This window comes from Natator depressus, chromosome 6, assembly GCF_965152275.1.
Source record: "Natator depressus isolate rNatDep1 chromosome 6, rNatDep2.hap1, whole genome shotgun sequence".
NCBI classification, from domain to species: Eukaryota; Metazoa; Chordata; order Testudines; family Cheloniidae; genus Natator; species Natator depressus.
In genome coordinates, this window is record NC_134239.1 from 27,181,283 (window position 1) to 27,204,289 (window position 23,007).

General features: G+C 38.8%; 1 protein-coding gene across 1 annotated transcript in view; it reads left to right on the plus strand.

Annotated features, from left to right (window-relative positions):
* The window catches only part of KCNQ1 (potassium voltage-gated channel subfamily Q member 1), a 537,929-nt gene that overhangs the window by 355,488 nt on the left and 159,434 nt on the right, over positions 1-23,007 (plus strand). Inside the window, exon 12 of the mRNA XM_074954860.1 lies at positions 22,173-22,248. Coding sequence (XP_074810961.1) covers positions 22,173-22,248 — 76 coding nt within the window. The remainder of the gene's footprint in view (positions 1-22,172; positions 22,249-23,007) is intronic.

The window sequence follows — 23,007 nt, forward strand, 5'->3', positions numbered from 1 at the left end:
AAATTCTATAAAACCATTAAAGAGACTACCCCTAGGGAATCCATCCCAGGTTTTCTTTTCAGCCCGGGGCATGCTGGATCAGGACTTTGGAAGTTTCATTGGTTCTGTGTAAATAGACTTATTGTAATGCAGGCATCATCCACAGGTACACAGTATGACTCTTCCTCCCTCTCCAGTGGCTGGACCACTTAGAGATTTATGAGTCAGCTACTGGCTTGGGCTAACAGACCTGCTGTATCCTTTAGCTCAGACGATACAGGATCATGCTTTTAGATCCAAAAGTCCCAGGTTTTCCATCCTTGCTGCCAGTCAACCACTTGGGGATTGGGGGGTTGTGTTACAAAGACATGATGAATAATGTTTACATTTCGGTATGAAATCTCAGTGCCTTAATTTAAGGCTCTCTTTGTAACTGGGGATGTAATATAGCAGATGTTATAGAATATTTTTAAACTGAAAGGCTACAGAATATTTATGCAGTGGTTTTACACACACACACACACCTTACAAGCATTTCAGACTTTTAAAAGAGTACAAAGTTAGCCCAGAATTTAGCCTAATTTTGTCTCCTCATTTACAAAATGCAAAATTTCATCTATCACTTGTCCGCTTTTTCTCTTCAAAACAAATAGCCCAATATACTGTTGTTGTTAAAAACAAACAAAATAATCAACAACTCAGTGCAAGCAACCATACACGAATCAAGCAAGGGTATATGCACAATGATGGGAAATCAATTGATTTCCAGTTAAAACTGTGAACAGTGAAATATTAACTGTAATTTTTTATATGAAAGAAAAAAAGTCCACTTTTATTTGAAAGGTGCCTCATTTTGATGAAAATAATCACTATATTTTATACTGAAAACCAAACAGATAGTCTTGTCTTGATGATTTTATTTACACTGCAGAAAACTAATGTGGTAAAAGCATATTTATAAAGTTTGATTAACTTTTATGGAACAGGCCATAATTGGGTAGGAAATTAGTGGCCATTAGGCTAGTAAGAAGGGAGGGGGAAAAAATCTGGTCTGTAAGTAGTCTACATATGCTGCTAACTCTGTGTACCACATGGAAATACCAACTGTTGTGATCAGAACTGAACTTTTGCAAGCCTTTATTTTAACTATCCTGCATATTGAAGAGAATAAAAATGCAGTTCTCAAACAGTTCTTTGTACTCTAAATAGCTGGCTTCAGTTGTGCAACAGTTGCCTGGAATACTTATTATGAATGTATGGCACTTTAATGCTGTCATTTATCAACGCACAATATCTTAAGCTGAACCTTACACAACTGACTGTGTCTGTTCCACTGCCGTACTTGTCCAATACATGCGACACCATGGCCTCCAGTTGGCCCCAGATACGGGAAAGCATTTAAGCATGTGCTTAAGTGCGTTCCTGATTCCAGACCTGGCTGCACACAAGCCATCCTCCTCAGGGCTCAGTATCTTTGTTTGGTAAGACAGCAGTTTAGAAGTTTTTCAGTCCGGTCTGCAGTGAGGGGAGAGAGCACTTCAAGAACTTTTCTCCTGTTAGACTAGTAAAATAAATTCACACAGAAACACAAATATAGCTTAACCACATAATTACACAAGTCATCTTTTGCCCATCTTTACTGTTACTTTATTTTTATACACATGCATTCCGAGAGATGAGCATAGTGAAACTAGGGGAAAAGGAAAGGGGTGGGGGGAATAAGCTGAGGCATATTCAAACTTGCACTCTTAATAAATTATATAAATAAATGAAAAATCAGATATGGTGTAGGCAGGCCAATTGCAGGATATACCAAACCATGCCATTTACTAACCTTTAAACCTGAGACTAGTGATAGGCAAACATTTAAAGCTTCAGGTAAACATCCTAAGGTATGGAGTCTTTCAGAATCATCCAAACCCCTTGAGTTTGCAAACTTGGGCTGGGAGTCTTGTGGGAACAGGGTTTCACATGAATTTTCTGGTTCTTCCTGCCTTTGACTAGGGCTGGAAATTCCACAGGAACAGTCTTTCTTGTGGCATTTCAGCACTTGAACTTCAAGTCTTGGCTTGCACACAAAAAAAAATTAGCTTGAAGAAAGTTATCTGAAACTTCTCAAACTAAAAATGTGTTCGTTTCTGGTTTGGTTTGAGGTTATTTCAAATTATTTCGGTATGAATGTAGGGTCCGATTTTTAAAGGTGTTTAGGCACCTACTGGGATTTACAAACGAGCTTTTCAGAATCCCCCTAGGTTCCTGTCTGCATTGTTAGGTGCTTAAATACCTTTAAAAGTCTGGCCTCTAGCACTCTTGAGAGGTGCTAGAGGCTGAAGTTCTCTATTTATCCACAGAGGGAGCAATTCACCATCACATTAAGACCTGTTTTGAACAGGATGTAATTAATGCATTGACCTTGTGTTGGCTCTTGGCACAAGGATGAATTGCACCCAAAATGAGCAGAAGAGTAAGCTTGCCTGTAAGGCTCATATAACTCTGACCTAAGGACATTATCATTCAGTCCTTGATTTCTGAGACAGCCCACCGGGCTGCCAATTAGCACCCTTTGTGGTGGTGTGTTTTTCTATCCATTAAGAACTCTGACAGTTCATTTTGCATAAGGCACCTACCAATCATCGGTTTGTAGCAACTTTCAGTTACTATGTGTCTAGGTGGCATCCAAGCTCCTGCAGCAGCCTCAAGGTGAAAGGCCATTACCCAGTTTCCTGAGGCATTCGGTCAACTTTTGGTTTGAAAGCTAGATGATGTTTCAGATTGGCTCTTCTTTTATCCTAACTGGTTTGTCCATTTGTATTTAAATCATTGGTAACATAATTCATTTGCTCACAACATGATGAACTTGCATCAAAATATTATGACATGTTCATGGCTCTTCACATAGTCTCAACATGAGAACATTTCATGGGCCTCAAAAGAAAATTTCAGGGTCCCTGAATTGCTCATAAGCACTTCCCCCAAAAAGTAGGACAATCTTACAAATAGTAGGACAGATGGGAACCACAGTTTTCCTTTAATACTCCTCCTGCAGTTCATAAATGTACATTATATGAAACCTGAATAATCAGGAAAAAAAACATACAACCCACTCTAGGAAGAATAATACCACTTTCCAACATGGTGAAGGTGAGTCATTGATAATTACTAATGTGCAAGAAATATCTATAGCATTATGCATACCCTGACTAATGGCCTCAATAAATTAATTGAGTTGACAGTAAGTTTAAGAAACCAGGTGGAAGAGTAATGCAAATTAAAAGGGTATGCAGGGAAAGGCAAACGTCCCCTATGTGTCTCAATCGGCTTCAGAAGCCATTTCATCCATGGCTTTATGTACATTCTGCTTGCTTTCTCGCTCTCTCCAGATATATCATCCCACTCCTGGGAAAAGAAATGCACGTTTGACCTGTACTGTGAACCCATAGCCTGGCAGGGTAAAGCCAATTATATTCCAAGCCTATATTTTTCAGTCTTAAAGGAACCTCTCCCATTGGCTCTAATGCCGAAGGATAATAGTGCTACAATAATAAGGATTCAAATAAAATACTTGTGTCATAAAAACTAGATTTAAAATCAGATACCAATATCAAAACTCTGTATATTTACTATTTATTTAAATATTTACTAGCAAGTTGAGGTCACTGAGGTTGAGTCTGAGAGACTGAAGAGAGAAAGAGCCTAGAGTCAAAATCAGAGAGGAAGGCTGATGGGGAGATGCTGGGTCATGAATAACAGCAACGTGGAGGGGCAGAGGAGAAAAGAGTCAGATGCAGTGTTGCTCAAAAGAGAGGAGATGTCATCTGCCACCTTGGCCTGCCTATTGAAGTCAAATAAGCTATGCCAATTTGTAACAGCTGGGTATTTATGTAAGCGGGGGAATAGTCCCGCTATTGTGGGGAACTTTCCTGGCTTCTGCACTACCCCGGTGAAGTGGGCTAGCAAAAGGATCTGAGTCCTTGCTCCCACTTCCTTTACCCAGTGGCCTCCCTGCCTTTGAGGACTCCCCTTCCACTCTCCTGTCTGGCAGAGTCCTCGTAACCCCAACAAGGCTGGGCCCAGGATTCCTGGGGGGCTCAACCCCCAACCCTGCTGTGGTCACCTAGGACAGGGGCTAGGGTGTCCCCACTCCAGGGTACACTCTCTGCACTGGGCACTTCTCTGACCCACTGACCATTACATACAGTTTGAAGCAAATGCTAGTTATTTAATTAACAATTAATTTTAAAAAGAATAAGGGGAAATGGGAAAGGTTAAAGGAAACACATCAACCCGCTCTGTGGCAGGGAACATCACAAACAGTGTCTCTCGAATGTCAGGGCAGTTCACAGTCTGTTCCTTGTAAGTCCCAGGCCTCCTTCTCAGGCCCTGGCTGTGCTGCAGGGATGCTGTGGGTTGGACACTCGCTCTGGTGGTGGCCACACGCTCTAGGTGACAGGGCCCTTCTTCCCAGCGTTGCCCCCACCCTGCCGGGGTTACCAATCCCCCTTCGAGTCTGGCCTGCAGAGCCTCCTGGCTGAGGCGTCTCCCTGTGCTGGGCCCACTGCCCAGGGTCCTCCCTTGCTCTCCCCAGCTACTCACGACACCCAGCTTCGGACTGCTCCAGCCGCAGCTCCAACTCCAGCTCTAGCTCCACTCTGTCTTAGCTCCTGCTCCACTCTGCCTCCAGCTCCCTGGGCTGCTTTTCTGGCCCCTCCGGCTCTGGTTGCTGCAGCTCTGCTCCCAAGACAGGTCTGCTCTGCAGGCTGCTTCTGTGACTCTGCTCCCAGCACTGACCTGCTTCATGGGCTGCTTTTCTGGCCCCTCCGGCTCTGGTTGCTGCAGCTCTCCTCCCAGGGCAAGTCTGCTCTCTCTGGGCTGTGCCTCTGGCTTTGGGGCTGCAGCTCTGCTCCCAGGACAGGGTCTGCTCTTTCCGGATCTGGTACAGCTCTGCTCCCCAGCTCAGCTTGGGCCCCTGCTTTCTCCTTAGCTTGGCCCCACTCTGTCTGACCCAGGCAATTCAGCTCCCACAGAGGACGGGACCTCCCTGGCCTCCTGACTCCCTGATTAGCGTGCCTGCCCTGTCATTCAGGCTGACCTGGAGCATTGGCCTCTCCCATTGTTCCTGGGGACTTGTCAGTATCAGGGTCCTGATTACCCATCGACCCTTCCCCTTTTAGTTCTGGGAGCTAGCAAATAAAACACCCCCATTGAATGTTAGTAAGGGGGCAACAGCTATAGCTCAAAAGATTATAGTTATTTGTGTCAGGGTCTTGCTATTTTTGGTTAAGGCAACCTGGGCAAACCTGGTTGTAGTCACGGATATGTCTACTTGGCACATGAAAAGAGTAAAACAAAATCCCAGCTAAGGTGTCACTCCGGGTCTATGTAATATTTTGCAGTACATTTTGTGTCAATGAAAAGTGCATGTTGATAATCCCTGAGTAAGAAGTCTTCTATTGATTCACACAACAAGTGTAGCATGGACAGTACCAGTGCAAGCCCCATGTTTCTCAGCTGATGTGCCTCCATCCTGAGCTCAAGTGACTTTCTTTAGGCACAAGAGGTGGTTTAATCTTCATACCCAGAAACTGAGACTGCCAAGAAAAATGTTAGTTGAATTATTTCTTTGAACATCAGCTTTCCTCAGATGTATATATACCACTAGAAAATAATATTACAAGTACATTGTCTCAAGATGAAAAGCCCCATCCCACATTGACCACAAGAGTCAGCAGAAAGACTCCCATTGACTACTGTGGGTATTGGATAGGGCCTTAATGAGCACTGAATTAAGTTTTGTAGTAATGCTGATTGTGAAACTGTGAGCTCACTAAGTATACCAATTTTTAAGAAATATTTCACTATGTAGCCCTGTTACAAGTTAATTATCATTGGTATTAATGATGATTTATTGTATACAGATCACAGAGTTACACAGCACCTTTCAAACATTGAGTACAACACTTTTCCTGTCAGAGAAACTTACAGCCTAAGTTATATAGGGTTTTTATAAATTCAGTTCTGGGATCATCTGATTCGAGAGGGAGAGTGGTTACAGAAGAGACAGTAATTAAAATGATGCTGGTTTCCATATAAAACTTACTACAGAACAACTTGTAGTCCTAAAATACATTGTTTGAACTAAACATGTGCTTTAAAGCCATAGAATGAAATAGAGTCACATACCAAAACAGTTAACCCTAGCCAGCTTCTGTCTCAGGCGTATCAGCTCACAAAGTTTCCCCTCTCCTTTTGCAATAGCATTAACACAGCATTTTCTTCAACCGTTAGATTACACAGGCAAAATTAGACATTTGGGGCCAATTAAAAAAAAAAATTTTTTTTCGACCCAGTCTGTAAGTTTATGCCTGAAATTTTGCTCAAGTGAATACTCAGCTTTGCTGCCTAAAAGCTTCGTGAATACAAATTTAGACCCTGATCATGCAATGACCTCAGCACGCGCAGAACTTTGAGTACATGAGTACTCCCCTTGACTTTTTGGATCTGGATCCAAACTTCCCTAAAGTATGGGTGTGTTCAAATCCAGAGTTAAGGTTTGAGTTCTTCTCTGATAAAGTACATGATGATTTTTGTACTAGTTGAAAAACCTGCTGAAGCATTATTTGGTGTGGCAAAAGTTATATTTGGGTGCTACTTTATTTAAACCTTTCTCCTCACCCCCAGTTTTCTAAATTAGCACTTGCAAAGGAAGTGCAAATTTTACAGAACTGTCTCAAAAGACTTCAGCCTGTGTAGTCTTGGGAGCGAGGACTATGTCTGCCTATATGTCTGTACTATGATAATCACAGCGCGCAGTCTCAATCACAACTGGGACCTTTGGGTGCTACTGTAACACACACACTAACTCACACTAATCAGTTTATCCCACTGTACACTTCTGATATGATCAGGTATTGTATATGTAATATCAGAGACATTTAGACATGTGAACATCATTCTGTGTTCAAGGCTTCAGTTCAGAAAAACATCCCTTATCAGGAAAGCACACAAACGTGTGCTCATCTGCTTCATCAACAGAGATGGATTAAAAAGCACATTAAGCTTTCCTTAAATCAAGGCTAATAAAGGGACAAAGGTTTGATTACAACTGATGAGCATTGTCAACATGTGTACATGGAGGGAGTTATGTTAGAGCTAGCCAAAAAAATTCTTTGTCTTTCTTTTCCTTCTCTTCAGCTGCCCTGTCTCAGGCACTAGGTTGGTTGGTTAGGGTTTCCTCATTCCCTTGAGGATGCTTTGTTGGTACAGAGGCTTGTCTTGACATAGTATCATGCTTTATTTTAGTCCTGGTCCATTTCTACATTTCAGCATGTGATTGTACCTAAAAACAAATGTAAGCAGGGCTCAAGTCACGTTGGAACGCTACAGAACGCCATTCCAGCACTTTGGTGGGTAGGGTAGGGGGAGCTGGAACAGCATCCCAGCACTTCTGATCATTGTAAAGTAAACCAATGATTATTCATGCTAAAAATATTGGAATTTTCAAAAATCTTACATCGTGCCCCTCCATTCCAGCACTTTTTTTTTTTTTTTTAAGAACTCAGGCACTGAATCTGAGTGAGTGTGGTGCTAAAACTCCTCCCCTGACACCATTTAAACTGAAGTTTCTTTGCAGTGCTGATAATTCAATTAAGTTAATTTTGTTATGTTTTTTCTTATGTGGACCTCATCCATTTAAGTACTTATTTCCAATAAGCAGCGTTATATTCTTTCATCAAATACACTATGGGGACGGACCGAATGAAAAGCCAAAATAAACACCAGGGTACTAGGTGGAGGACCTAAAAGACAATAAATAAGCCCTCCTTATACTGTGCAAGTGCTATTACAAATTTCTTTGGAGAAATTGTTGCTAATGTGTTGGTATTAGTTCTCCTTTTGCCTGATTAAGTAGCTTATAACCTTATGGTGAGATGACAAGCTTCTAGTTAGAGCTTTCCCAGTGAAATATGGCCTGACATTCAAAACCAGAGGCTTGCATTTGCTGTTCATTCTTTATAAAAGAGATCCTAATCTCCACAAGATAAACTGCTTAAATAAAAGTTGATGAAAGAACAGTCCGAATAGTGGATTATGCTCTAACTATTTTACAATACTCTGCTTTAGGACAATTCTTTGCTTGTACCCTAAGGGAAGCTAGTCAAACAGCTGAGGTTTTAGACATTTTCAGGATTGTATTGATCTTATTTTTTATCATGTTAATTTTCATTCAGACCTTGTGTATTAGTGTTCATTTTGTAGATGGAAGAAATTATAAGGAAAGGGTTAAGAGCAAGTTTTTTCTTCATCTGTTTTAAATCCATAAATGTGAGCCCCTGTACTGTTTCTAGGTTTCAGATTACTCTGTGATTTATAGGGAAAGGCTGTTCTCCACAAGTTGAAATCCCATGTGTTTCTCCACCATTATAAAGCAACAAATCTTTGAAAGTGCTTCCAGTTTTAAAAGTTTCAGTTTTGAGCTAAGATTCTAACTATCTTTTGCTCTTATGATGGTATTAAAATGGAAAACAAAGCCCTGATATCACAGTCCCATCTAACCTGGCTTTTAAGGTACTTGTTTCAGCTTTCACAAACTAAACCACTTGTTTGCAAGAAATTTATTTTATTGTCCTCTATCACTCCCCCCCCCCAGTGGATACACCCACCAAAAAGTGTAGCTGCAAGGCGACACATTTATCATTCATTCTGTGTAAGCTATACCCAAATTCCCATAGAGAGAGTGTGCCAAAATCTGGGCTAACCTAATAACCCATGCAATCCCACTGAATTCTGACATTGCACGAGATGTAAATCAGTGCAGATTTTGGCCTTGTGTAGTGGGTTTGTTTTTTTTTTAAAAAAAACACAGGACATGTTTCACACAGCCATGAAATAGCACATGGGTTCTCAGTCTAGGGGTTGCAGAGAGGTTTCAATGGGGTTGCAACACCCTCCCTGTTTTATGGCTAAATGGAAGAAGGGATCCCAACGCTTCATTGTGTGTGTGGAGAAGGTTGAGAACCCCTGAAATAGCATTATCCATGTCCCTTTCCATTTTTTTAAGGTGACTGTGACCATTTAAGGTGATGGTCATTTCCTTTCTGATGTTTTTCCTCTTATGACTCCTCTCATTATAACAGCAAAGCTGACTGTGGGGCAAGGTGGTGGCAGGAGGAACGGGGGTGAGACCATAGTCAATCATAATTTTATGAGTAGTTTCATTTGTTTAAAACTGCTGGGTATAGTCAAGCCTTCAACTGCTGTGTCTTGCTGAAGCAGCACAAAGAAGCTAGAGTGTACCAATGAATCTGGCCCCTTGCCTGTCATTTCTTTGTATGAAGTAGGAAATCCCTTTGCCTCACTATTCGCCACAACTAAAAGGAAAAAAAAATTATTGGGGCAGGAGGAATAAAATTGAAAGAGGCTCTGACTGGAGCCATTATGTGTAATTTAATAAGAAGCAACACAGTATTGTTTTGACCTAGCACTGCTCCCCAGTGAACTACTTTCACTGTTGATACAATAAAAAATTCCTCCTTTTGTCGCAAAGCAAGAAAGGTTAAATAAGATTTTAACTGGAAGGAGCATTACATGGCAAGTCTTAAGATGTGGGATGCAGTGTATTTTTTGGGGAAAAAATGGTTAAAATAAACTACAATATGCAGCAAAAGCAAACATCCAAAGCCCTTTTGATGAGTTTGGTTCAAGATCTTGGTGAGATAAGGTCAGCATTAACTGTGTATTACAGGTTTCAGTTAAATAGTTTATGTAGTGTTGAGCCCTGCACAGATACAAAATTTCTATCCGCATCCAATTCATGGTCCACAAACATGGTTCATGGATATAAAGTGAGTATCCACAGATTTGCAGGGCTCCAATAATGTGGTCAGTGTATGGTAGGTGTTCTAGACCATCCAATTTAAGATTAAACACAATGAGCCAAATTCAGACTTGGGGTGAGTGGGTACAACACTCATGGAAAGCTCAGGGACAAATTCAGCTGAGAGCTAGGTTGTCCTATAAGCTACATATTGTGTAGTAAAGTTGTGTCACTTGCACTAATTTGGCATTCAAAGGATATTCAATTCAAGTGGGCCAAGGCCATAGGTGGAGCATCAAACCAGGGGGTATAAAACAATACGAAATGGAGGGCTGCTTTCTCTTATGCTGGTACCTTCCTATTAGTTTTTCTGCTACATACCTTCTATTCCCTTGATATGGAAGTTGCACTCATTTTGCACAATCACTGGATGCCAGATAGGTGCAAGCTATACTGCTTTACTACTTATACCATTTTTTCTGACTAACTTCTGCAACCTTTTTTATCACCACTGATTTTGGCCTTTTGTATTCCCATATAAGTAAAATCTAGGAGTCACCATTTCTCCTGGAGGAGGAAGTGAAATGTACTCTTAGCCAGTAGATGCAAAATAATGTGTGTAGTCAGAAAGTTCTCATGCAAGGAAGTTACAGCCCTGTTGCACTCTATCCTATGTGTCTGGAGAAAAGGAGCTTAATTTTGTCAGACCAAGGTTGTAAGAGTACCGTGAACTATTTACTTATCTATAATTGCACTCGTGTCCAGTTAGTGTAGAACTTTTTGGCCTTGAAACAATGTAAAAAAAAAAAAAGTCTTTCTTCTGACTTAACATGTTAGAGACAGAGAAGACATGAGGGCATGGTGTGATTTGATATCAGGAAACTTGCCTGAATAGGAATGAGTGAACTATTATCTCTGATAAAATAAGATCTGGTTCATATCTTTACCCCAAACCCTAACTCTGTGGCGTTAAAAAAAAAATTGATTATTTTCTTTTCAACTTTTAGTTTGTTTTGTGCAACTTAGCAAATCCTGGTGCCAGGAGTGGAAGCAGCAGTGTCAAAATATATACCAGAGACTGTTCAGGAAGTACAAGAAATCTCATGAGAGAGTCTGCTCTCACCAGATTTCCAGCCCAAGCGTTCACAGAGAGGGCCACTGTTTTCTCCTGGTGTAATTGGGTGGAATTCCAGTGAAATCACTGAAGCTGCATCCAGCAGAGGGTTTGGCCCTGAAAGACTGTATATGACCTTAACTATGGTGTTTGCACCTCATCAGCGCTTAAAATAGTCAGCTATCCTTCCTTAAATATACAAGAACTAATGAAGGCAGAACAGATAAATTAAGGCTAATTTTAAAATGCAACCTATTTTTAATCTGTTTAAAGCCCCATATGATATGAAGAATCTTCAGTAAAATACAACAGAGCTTGTGCTTTCTAGTTGGTTTTAAAATATTTTGCATTCTTTATAAATGTATCCCCCACTGAGCAGTTAAAGAACTGTAACAGTGAGCTTTGATAGGATTCCTGTTCTATTCTCTTTTAGCTAGGAGATGGTAATTGTAATACAGGACTTTGAAGGTGTGCTGTAATAATAGAGAGACAGCTGAGTGGGATCCACAAGAACCTGGGAAGAAGCAGAAGACACCCACAGAACACTATAGTTGAGAACAGTCATCAGGTGGGTTTATCGTGTGCAAGCCGTTGCCCAACCTCTCAGTGCCATGAAAATATTTCTCAGAACTTTGTTTTTGGAAGATCCAACTGTAAAATGACCAGGACTTGAGTTCTTTACCCAATTCTGTCAGTGTTCTGCAGTATAAATGAGATGCTGCATTGTAAAGAGAGATTATGCTTCAGTCTTGAGACATTAAACCGAGGTCCCCAGTGTCCTGGCCAACATTCCCTTACAAATACCTCTTGTGCTTCATGTTACTGAGTTCATACTGGCTGTTATATTTGCATAGAATCATAGAAGATTAGGGGTGGAAGAGACCTCAGGAGGTCGTCTAGTTCAACCCCCTGCTTAAAGCAGGACCGATCCCCAGCAAAATCATGTCTAGGCGTAGATTCAGAAAAGCACTTCAGCATGTGCTTTACCATCCCTGTTCTAGACAGCAGTCAGGCATATGCTTAAGTGGCACTGAGTTAAGTAAATCTTAAATTCTGTTCTAAATAGTTATGTTCTCCTGAATCACTGTCATAGTCACCAACTATCATTAATACCATATAAGTCATTTTATAACCTTCAGTGTGAAAGATGCTCTACACATTTTTGTTCTCTTCTGAAAATGCTTTTTATTAGCAAGTACTCTGTTTTTACTATTAACCAAACACATTAAACACATTTCTTTATTAGGTTTCAAAAGACATTATACTGTACATTTCATGTATGTGGTGCTGCTTTGTCCCCACATCTGTTAAGAAACCACAAATCAAGCTAACGATTTTGTCTCTAAAGCAAAGGGGGATGGAGATTGATAAATTACGTAGGTGATTTCTAATTTAAATCCATGTTAGGTTTGGTTTGGTTTTTAAGGGAGCAGAAGTGAAGGTTGGTGTCAAACAGAAGTAGGACTGCATTGAAGGGACACTGTTGGGTTTAAAATTCATATATTTAAAAAAAACAGATTTCCTTATCTGTTACTAATGGAACTGAGAGAAATCTGGGAAAAATCCCACAAATATTAATTCAAATTTTATCTAATATCCTTTGGCTATGTTCACATTCAGTGAATATTATAGCCAAATAATTTATTGGTGGAAATGATAACCAAAAGATTGAGTTTGAAATGAATATGGCAGAGTATTCTCGGAGAGCTTGAATTTTGAATTTGTAATCTGTAGTATTCACGTGGAAAGCCAAACCATTACCTTCCCATAATCAGGGAACAGAAATAATGTTATGCAATCTATACATCTGGTCATATTTCTAACATTAGGTATGTGCAACAAGCAACTCATGTGCAAACTACAAACCAGGAATTAATCACAGAAATTATTTAATGGTGAACTGAATGATTCAGTATTTGGAATAATGAATACATTTAAGAAAAATCATAAGTTGTTCATGGGCAATTTGCAAAGAGAAAAAGGCTAAGTTAAATAAATACTTTATTCATGACAAAATTACTTGCCCGGGTCTAATTACTAATAACACAGTTGATTATTAAACTGAAAGAATTTTAAAAATCTTGTCACCCCTTATGCAAAAAATAAACAGTGCATTTAACCCAGTGTGGTCATTGAAAAAATAAACTAATCAATTTCATTTGTGTTTGCAGTCAGTTTCTAATCACATATTAGCAGGAGACTGGAATGTTTAGGTTGCAAACACTAGAGGGAAAATTGTTCCTTTAAAAATAAGCATTTTCTATATGTTCGAAAAGACTATAGAAACATTTCATTTAATGGTAAGCTTTGGTCAAGCTATTTTCACTGAATCTAAATTTTGGACCCATATTGTCCAGACAGTGTCATTGTACTTTTCCAACACTTAGGGACAGCTTTCAGTAATACATCTTCAAGATGTTTTAATGAATCATTTATGGGTGAGGTTCTTTTCCTGAGCACTCTCAGTAAATCATAAAGTTTCTTACAAAAGTCTACTTTCTTAAATATCTGAAGTAAATAATGATTGCCAAGTTCCAACCACTAATAATAATAATATAATAAATAAAAGAAAGCCGGGTAGGACACATTGTTTTCAATAGCCAGTTACTCTGATTTCAGTCTCTAGTACTGTGGTCAAGCATTTCCTGTTATATAATGTATGAAGATGCAACTTAATCCATTTCAACCCATTGCATTTAAAACATTGCTCAATAATGAGCAGCTCCTTCAAGCATAATGCTCAAGGAATGACAGAATGTGTGAAAAGACAAGAATAACCTTGGCCCATAGCAAATTCTATACTGAAAGCCTCTAGAGAACAAATGATGAAAGATTTCATTAGACTTAATGCACTAATGAAATGGCTTAATGTAGGTATTCGGAATCTCTTCCACCAGATTTTGTTACAAGGAACAATTTTCTGTGCCTGTGTGGAAAATGGCCAGTTCACTTGCAAAGTGTATTATTAAAATCTGATGTGTTAAAGATAAAGTTCAAGTCTAAATAAAGATTAGTGCCAAAAACTTCAAGCCAACCCACTTCAGACTTCGTTCTTAGTGCTTTATTTCTGTCTAAGGTCAAAAATCCAAGAAGACTGCAGAGAATTTAAACATGCTTGAAAACTGAGCTCAACTTCAACTCAGTGATAGATTTATAGAAAAATGGGCATTTTGCACAAGATATAAATCTGTGACTCTCTCCTGCTAAGCTTCAGAGTTCTCATAGAGCTCATTCAGAATAGACAATGTTGAGCTTTAACCTCAGATAATATCAGTGTCTGTGTACCTTGGACGGACTGTGGCAAACATGATGGTCCTGGTGATAATATATTGTGCAAGTGAACAAAAAATACAAACAGTATCAATAGGAAATTAGCACCACCTTTCCTTTGCCTCATTGCTATAATATTTACATTAGTACTAAATCAGTATGGGAAGCATTTTCCTGAAACAAGCATATGAGCCAGGGTTTAATGCAATTACTTAAAGAATGTATATGAAATTAAGTAAGATTTTTAAATATAATAAATGCTGCCTCTTAGTGAATTATGCAACTTTTAAAAAATAAACAGACAAGCAAAATGCAAATTCAGAGAATGTGTTCCAAATATGTATGTCATGAAGACAGTGACACAAATCAACAAAAGGCAGGAAATTCAAAGTTTAGGCTGCCAATCCATCTCTGAGCCCATGTTATTATGAAAAACAAACAAACAAGGAAACCACATTGACGTGCACTCGGAATGGAGTGACAGCTTTAAATTTGGAATTTCCTGGCTTTTTTTCTGAGTAGGGTATGACAACCTATTTTAAATAGGAACAAAAAAGGGAAAGAAATCTCTTGAGAAACATTGAAAGTCGTATATATTTTACTAGTTTACTACATATTTAGTCACCATTTCTAAGAACATATTACAGCAGGTACCTAATGAATTGTAGCTGTTTAAATTAATTATGTAGATAATTTTCTGTATCTCAATTATGATGCATATTATTAAATTAGTAGAACACTGCACATATGCAGTGGCCAATTCCATAGCACTGAATAATTCTCTAATCGTTCATTTTTAATGCCAGTATTGTCTACGCTGTTATGGACTAACAACCTTTTGAAATTTTCCTTTTGTCCAGAAAAATTGTTGCAGTTTTTCTTGGAGTACAAAAATAGGCAAACCATTTAGCTTTCTTTCTTCCTGCATTTAAGAAACCCATTTAGAGATTGCATTCAAAAATACATCTTCATGGAGATTCTTTTTTAGACCTTGATCCTGCAAAGCAACATCTTATGGGGAGTTCCACTGGCTCATTTGCCGTACTGGGACCGTAGTCCCCAAATGTGCAATCTGAATTGCTGGTGTGGACTCTTGCCTCTGTGCAGAATCCCATAAACTTCCCTGTTGGTCTGTGTAAATTTAGGATTACAGGATGGGGACATACCTTTGTAAATGCACTGAAATTCGAGGGAACTATGTTATAAAAAAGATCATTTGGTCAAAGACATGCTTGATCTCTCTTAGAGCAAATGGCTCCACCACAGTATTTGCTGAGCATTATAAATGTCTCACTAGTGAATCAGCATATGCTGTAGGATTATCTAAAGAACTGCAGCTCTGATGTTTTACTAAATGGGTAAGGATATCATTTCAGATTCAGAATTCAGATTGGCTGGTGAAGAGTTTATTGTTCCTCCAAGTGGAACTTTCCATTATAGCTGAGTAAACTAGTTGCAAAAGAGGAAAAGAAAGAAATAATTAAGAAAGCCCAACAGCAGAGATTGTATGGTATGAATTTCATCTCATGTTGACAAAGCCCGTTGCCAAATGTGTCCACATATCTATTCAGGAGACACCATCATAGGGCCTAATCACATCAGCCACACTATCAGAGGCTCGTTCACCTGCACATCCACCAATGTGATATATGCCATCATGTGCCAGCAATGCCCCTCTGTCATGTACATTGGCCAAACCGGACAGTCTCTATGTAAAAAAATAAATGGACACAAATCAGACGTCAAGAATTATAACATTCAAAAACCAGTCGGAGAACACTTCAATCTCTCTGGTCACTCGATTAGAGACCTAAAAGTTGCAATTCTTCAACGAAAAAACTTCAAAAACAGACTCCAACGAGAGACTGCTGAATTGGAATTAATTTGCAAACTGGATACAATTAACTTAGGCTTGAATAGAGACTGGGAGTGGATGGGTCATTACACAAAGTAAAACTATTTCCCCATGTTTATTCCCCCCTCCACCCCCCACTGTTCCTCAGACGTTCTTGTCAACTGTTCTTGTCAAACCCCCCCACCCCCCCACCGGTATTAGCTCATCCTAAGTGATCACTCTCCTTACAGTGTGTATGGTAACACCCATTGTTTCATGTTCTCTGTGTATATAAATCTCCCCACTGTATTTTCCACTGAATGCATCCGATGAAATGAGCTATAGCTCACGAAAGCTTATGCTCAAACAAATTTGTTAGTCTCTAAGGTGCCACAAGTCCTCCTTTCTTTTTGTGAATACAGACTAACACGGCTGCTACTCTGAAACATCTCATGTGTGATATGGATGCTTGACTCAAAGTTTAGTGTTAGGTTTTTCTCGCCCCTGCCTCTGATATTATGAGGAGTGCCTCCAACAGCCTTGTATTATTACTTGATGTTAGAGTGCAAATCAACAGCCTTGTCTGTAAATGTCAGAATATAAATGCTCTTGATTTGTGTTACTCCATTGGCCCTACTGGCCTAGTATTGCTGTCAGCTCTCAAGAGATTATTAAAACTGCCCCTCTAAGGATATATACCCCAGTCAATTCAGAAGCATAATTCCCATGACATTAACAATTCCGATGTTATATTTGTTGTTCCAGAGCTCCATTCCATGTATTAAAGCCCACTGAAAATCTCATGTGATCTGTGTACAGTGTTTGTGAGTGTCAGAATATATATTATTGAATGCAGCTGTGCTTCCATTACATTTAAAGGATTACAGTCAAATTGACATGACTGAATGTGGTGTAACATATTGTTCATCAACTATTTGTCAAGGGTAAACTGATTCTGATCTATCTCAGCAAAACGCACACATGGTTTTCACTGATAAGCATAAATCCTTTAAAGGATACTAAGTGTGCCTGTCATTGTTATGCACTTGCTTTCCACTATCATAATCTGTGTATGTGGACCTTGGACACAATTGTCAGCTCTGTTGAAACATGGGTGACATTTTCATTCATTTTGGTTTTTAAATGTCCCTTGTTTTTATGTGCTTTTTATAATGAAAAAAAAACATTAGTGTCTGGCATGGGACAGATAACACTGATTTTTTTTTTAATTTTAACTGAGCGCTGATAACATGCCCCTAGATGTACAAAGCACAGAGAGAGAAGAATGTCTGTCTGTGTAAGCGGCATGCAGTCTAAAACCCAAATCCTGCAAACATTTAGGCACATGCTTAACTTTACAGAGGTGAGCAGTTCCATTGAAGTTCAAGTTAGTCAGCTACAGTCAATGGGATTATTCACATCTGTAAAGTAAAGCATGTGAATAAAAGTTTGCAATATCAGGGACTATGTTAAACAGATCTGTTTGTAATTGCCAATGACATTCCTTTTTGTTGCAAACTCTTGCAATTTCCTTAAAGCCCCAGTTGCTGAAATCATGACACTGCATGAGAATCTCCGCTTTCATTTAAAAAAAAAAAAGTTTCTGGCCCTCATGGTTGCAGAGAGGCTTGAAAACATGAAGCAAGTGCACCCTTAAAGACTCAGAAAGTTAGAAGGAACCAACATTTATTTTACTTATTTATTTTAATCTAATGATTTTTAAGCCAGTCTAATTATTCTGGGGGGATGGACTCAATTTTTGACCCGTTGGGTGGACAATACTGAGACTATTGTGCTTTTTTCTAACATGTGTGGTTGTTGTTTTTTTATTGTAGCCTTTTAAATTAGGAACATATTTACAAAGGTGGCTCAAGGGATTGTTAAAGGGATACAGAGTCTTTCATCTCTAAAGCATGGAACCAATTCATTTCAAACTAGATTGACAGTGACTTCATTAGCTTGCTGATGGTTGCTCAGTCAGCTATGTGAAATAAATTCTTGGTTCAGATCCAAGACAATTGTCACAACTGATACCAATGGACAGTCCCAATATTATGGCCGAAAACAAAATGGACATTAGAACTATGATATCCTTCCCACCTCCTGAGATGATTGCGACAACAAGCCTAAGGTTCATTGCAAGCTTTCCATGTGGAAAGAACACTTGAGCTATTAGGGTTGTCTTTCACCAACATTAAATTCACTTAAATAAAGAAGGGGGAGAGTTCAGAGAGTGAAATAACTGTGAAACATTGCTGGGAAAGAAAAAAAAGCCTTGCATGGCTTCTGTCCAGCAAAATGCATGCTGGGATGTCACCTGAAGCCACAGTCAGTGATTCTCTGTGGGTCTAGATTTTACGGGCATAAAAATGTTTAAGCTTAATTTTAAGAAGATGATGTGTTGACTACTTCTCTTGATTATTAGGAGCACTGAGATATTTACTTGCAGGTCACCTCAGAAATATCCATCAAGTTCATAACAGTATATCATAGATTCTGCTGCATGGTTTTATGTAAATATACTTACGGAAGGAAAATGTGTGTGGTTTTTTTTTAATAACTCAGCTTTCCCTTCCCCTGACCCTACCCATGAAATATTTATAAAACTTTTGCCAAAGCTAAGCAAGTCCAAACCTGTGAAATTTAGGGGCTAGATTTTCAAGAGTGCTGAGCTCCCCGTTAAAAATGGTCAGATTTTCAGGAGTGTGCAGCTAGTCATGAAAATATTGCTTAGAGAATGAAAATGTACTGTACAGCTGGTTAGCAAATATGCACATAGGACGAAGTCCCTGAAATGATAGATTTGTTAATACATCCACTGTCTGCCTAGAGACTACAGGTGTGTCACAAATGGTCATACAATCAAATATTGCGAGTTAATGTTTAAACTCTACATTTACTAAAGCATTTGTTACCAGTTTGCAGAAGATATCAAACAACCAAGAATCATAACCTTGGCTACTAATTAAAATCTTATTACTTTCTTTCCCTCCAAAAACATTTAATCTCTGGGAAGTAGGAGAGCCTTGTATGCAGGGACTCTTTTTTTTTTTCAGTGTCAGCAAAACAACAAGTGTTATGTGGGAGTTTCTAAAGGGGTTGTGGTATAGAGGAATAAAAGAAATGTGTCAATTTTCTGTTTTCCTTTCATAGAAGTAAACATTAGCATTAAACAAAGAGTGATTAAAAACAGATGCATTGGAAAACCTTATGTGGTTGGATGGAGAAGGGGTTATGAAAACAAGAGGCAATTTTTACCAGGTTAAAAACTAGCATTTTTCTGGGGAAAGCTATTTTAACTGATAAATTGAACAGTAATACATCACCAGGACCAGATGGTGTTCACCCAAGAGTTCTGAAGGAACTCAAATATGAAATTGCAGAACTACTAACTGTGCTATGTAACCTGTCGCTTAATTCTGCCTCTGTACCAGATGACCTGAGGGTAATTAATATAACACCTATTTTTAAAAAAAGTTTCCAGAGACAATCCTGGCAATTACAGGCCAGTAAGCCTAACTTTGGTACCAGGCAAATTGGTTGAAACTATAGTAAAGAACAGAGTTATCAGACTCCTAAATAAACACAGTAAGTTGGGGAAGAATCAACGCCACTTTTGTAAAGGGAAATCATGCTTCGCCTATCTATTAGAATTCTTTGATGGGGTCAACAAATGTGGACAATGGTGATCAATTTATTATAGTGTACTTGGACTTTAAGAAAGCCTTTGACAAGGTCCCTCACCAAAGACTCTTAAGCAAAATACGCAGGCCTGGGATAAGGGCGAAGGTCCTCCCATGGATCAGTAACTGATTAAAAGACAGGAAACAAAAGGTAGGAATAAATGGTCAGTTTTCACAATGAAGAGAGAGGTAAATAGCAGAGCCCTCCCAAGGATTTGTACTGGGACCAGTGTTGTTGAAAATAGTCATAAATGGTTTGGAAAAGGGGGTGAAGTGTGAGGTGGCAAAATTTGCAGATGATCCAAAATTACTTAAAATAGTTAAGTCCAAAGCAGATGGCAAAGAGATACAAAGGGATCTCACTAAACTGGGTGACTGGGCAACAAAATGGCAGATGAAATTCAATGTTGTTAAGTGCAAAATAAAGCACACTGGAAAACAATCACAATTATACATACAAAATGATGGGATCAAAATTAGCTGTTACCACTCAAGAGAGATCTTGGAGTCATTGTGGACAGTTTCCCTGAAAACATCTGTTCAATTTGCAACTGTAGTCAAAAAAGCTAACAGAATATTAGGAACCAGTAGGAAAGTGGTAAATAATAAGACAGAAAATATCATAATGCCACTGTATAAATCCATGGTGCACCCACACCTTGAATACAGTGTGCAGTTCTGGTTGCCCCCCCTCAAAAACATATATATGAATTGGAAAAGGTGCAGAGTAAGGCAACAAAATTGATTAGGTATAGAAAAGCTTCCATATGAGGCTAGATCAAAAAGACTGAGACTGTTCTGCTTAGAAAAGAGATGAGTAGGGGGGCTATGACAGAGGTCTATAAAACTATGAATGATGTGGAGAAAGTGAATAGGGAAGTATTATTCACCCCTTCACACAAGATCGAGAGGTCTCCCAATGAAATTAATAGGCGGCATATTTAAAACAAACATAAGGAAGTACTTCACACAATGCATTGTCAACCTGTGGAACTCATTGCCATGGGATGTTGTGACGGCCAGAAATATAACTGGGTTCAAAAAAGAATTAGATAATTCCCTGGAGGATAGATCCATCAATAGCTATTAGCCAAGATGGTCAGGATGCAACCTTGTGCTTCGGGTGTCTATAACCCTCCAACTGCCCAGAAGGTGGAATTTCACCAATTACACTGTGGAAAAACTGTTTGCTGGAGGAAACGTGTGGCTACTCAGGAAAAAAAAATCAGATTATGTGTAGGGCTGACAATACTGCTGAGCTGTGTTCTGCAAGAGACCTAAATATATAAAGGACCTTGTTGTGAGAGATTCCCATCCCAGGGAGGGTACGAAGGCTGTCAGCTCAATACAAACAGAATGCACTATTTAGCAGCAAATGAAGTCTTCATGTGTGTAAATATGGCTTTGTAAACAACCATTACTGATAATAAGTTACAAAGAAAATACATTTGGAAAATCTAAGTAAGGTCAGCGCTGCTCTACTGCTTGTGCCCTTTAGTAGTTAGTAGAAGCATTGACTAGTACTGGAATAAAAGTCAAAGTAGCCCACTTTTAAATGATGTATTCATAGTGGGTAAGAACCTTTGTATATTAAATTCACTCAAATGTGTGTCTGTGTAACACTAAGTGTTTTTCATTTGTTATAGCTGAAGAATGACCATTAAGAATAAATAATTTGAATAAATCATAAACACAGCTTTATCTGATTCTAATTTTAAGAAAATATATATCACATTTAAAATATTTTAAAATATAATTAAAAGTATAAAGAAAAACCTGTCATTTTTATAATCTATTTTAAATAAAGTATAATGTTTAACACTATGTGTTGTGAAAAGCAAAAGCTTTATGGTAATTGGTTATTATAAAGTACTTAGCATTTCTCAATTCTATTTGTAGTTTATTGGGGACTTGTTTTGTTTTTTGATCTTCCATATGTTACTTATTGTTAATGTTTCACAGACTGCTATAGTACCATTCATGCAGTTGACCGCTCAAAGATATTTTACAGCGATGGTTTTCCTAAAAGAACAAATTAGTGCAAGTGGAGGAAAACTTGCAAAAGATCTGGAAAGGAAAAGCTATACTACAGGCCACAATGCTGGGGTGCTTGTATATAAAAAAGAAACCTGAGAACTAATGTTCTAAGTGCTCATGTCTGGGGCTTTTGAGAGAAAGCAGGAGAGATGGGAGGGGGCTCACCTGACACAGGGAGAGATTCATATGGTCACCACTTAACACTGTGCAATACATTACGTCCTAGCATAAACCGTAGAGATAGAATTTCAGATTTTAAAAGCTTTTTTTTTTTTAGGTATGTGTGGTCCCAATAATGGTGTGTTGTGTCCACAGAAGGAATTGTCGCTTCTTGCATAAACATCCACTTGTCACTGAAGCACTTACTGAAGGTTGTTATCCTTATTATATGGCTGGAGATGATCTCTCTCACCCAACTCACTCGTCTCATTTTTCCTACAGGCTGCGAGAACACCACCGTGCTGCCATTAAGGTGATACGACGGATGCAGTACTTTGTGGCAAAGAAAAAATTTCAGGTAAGTTTGAACAGAGCGCTAGTTTTCTAAATAAGCCCTTTTATACTCCTGGCTTATTGTTTCTTTTATAAATGTAAGAAACAGACTAGCACAATTCATATCAGTAATGGTGAGTCACACCCACTATTCTCTCCCTCCTTGAATAGGGTGGTTGTTTAGCAGCAGGTTAGTCCACTGTGGACACACTGGGAATAGGCTAAGCTGCTGAAATGCAGCCTGAATTAAAATGTTGTTTTCTGCTAATGGACTTGACCTTTCACCTGCTGTTATCTTCATCTCCTTCTTGCAATGCAAACATTCTCATATGTCTTCATTAATTCTGAGTTGTATGTTACTGTCATGCTGACTCAGTAGGCTTAGAGATTAAAATACTACTTTAACCTTGTTTTCTATCTCATACTCAATGTTAATGAAGTCCTGATAAGGAACAGGGATGGAAATTTGTTAGCATACTGGAAGGTTTCTGCTTCGTTTCTCTTGCCTCTCCTAGAGAGGTAAGAAACCCCCTTCGAAGTTCATAAGATAATCAGTTATCTCTACTCCTATAGCCTACATTGACATTTCTGTCTCATTTCAGTTGCTGGTATTTTGGATACATACACATTTAACAGTAGCTAATTAACTTTGGCCTGGTCAACATAAAAAGTTACACCTGTCTGTCAAAACTATGGGGTTTTTTTTAAAACCAATTTAGTTAACCCAATAGAAACCCCTGTATCAACACTCTGTTTGATTTAGAATAGCTTATATCAGTGTAGC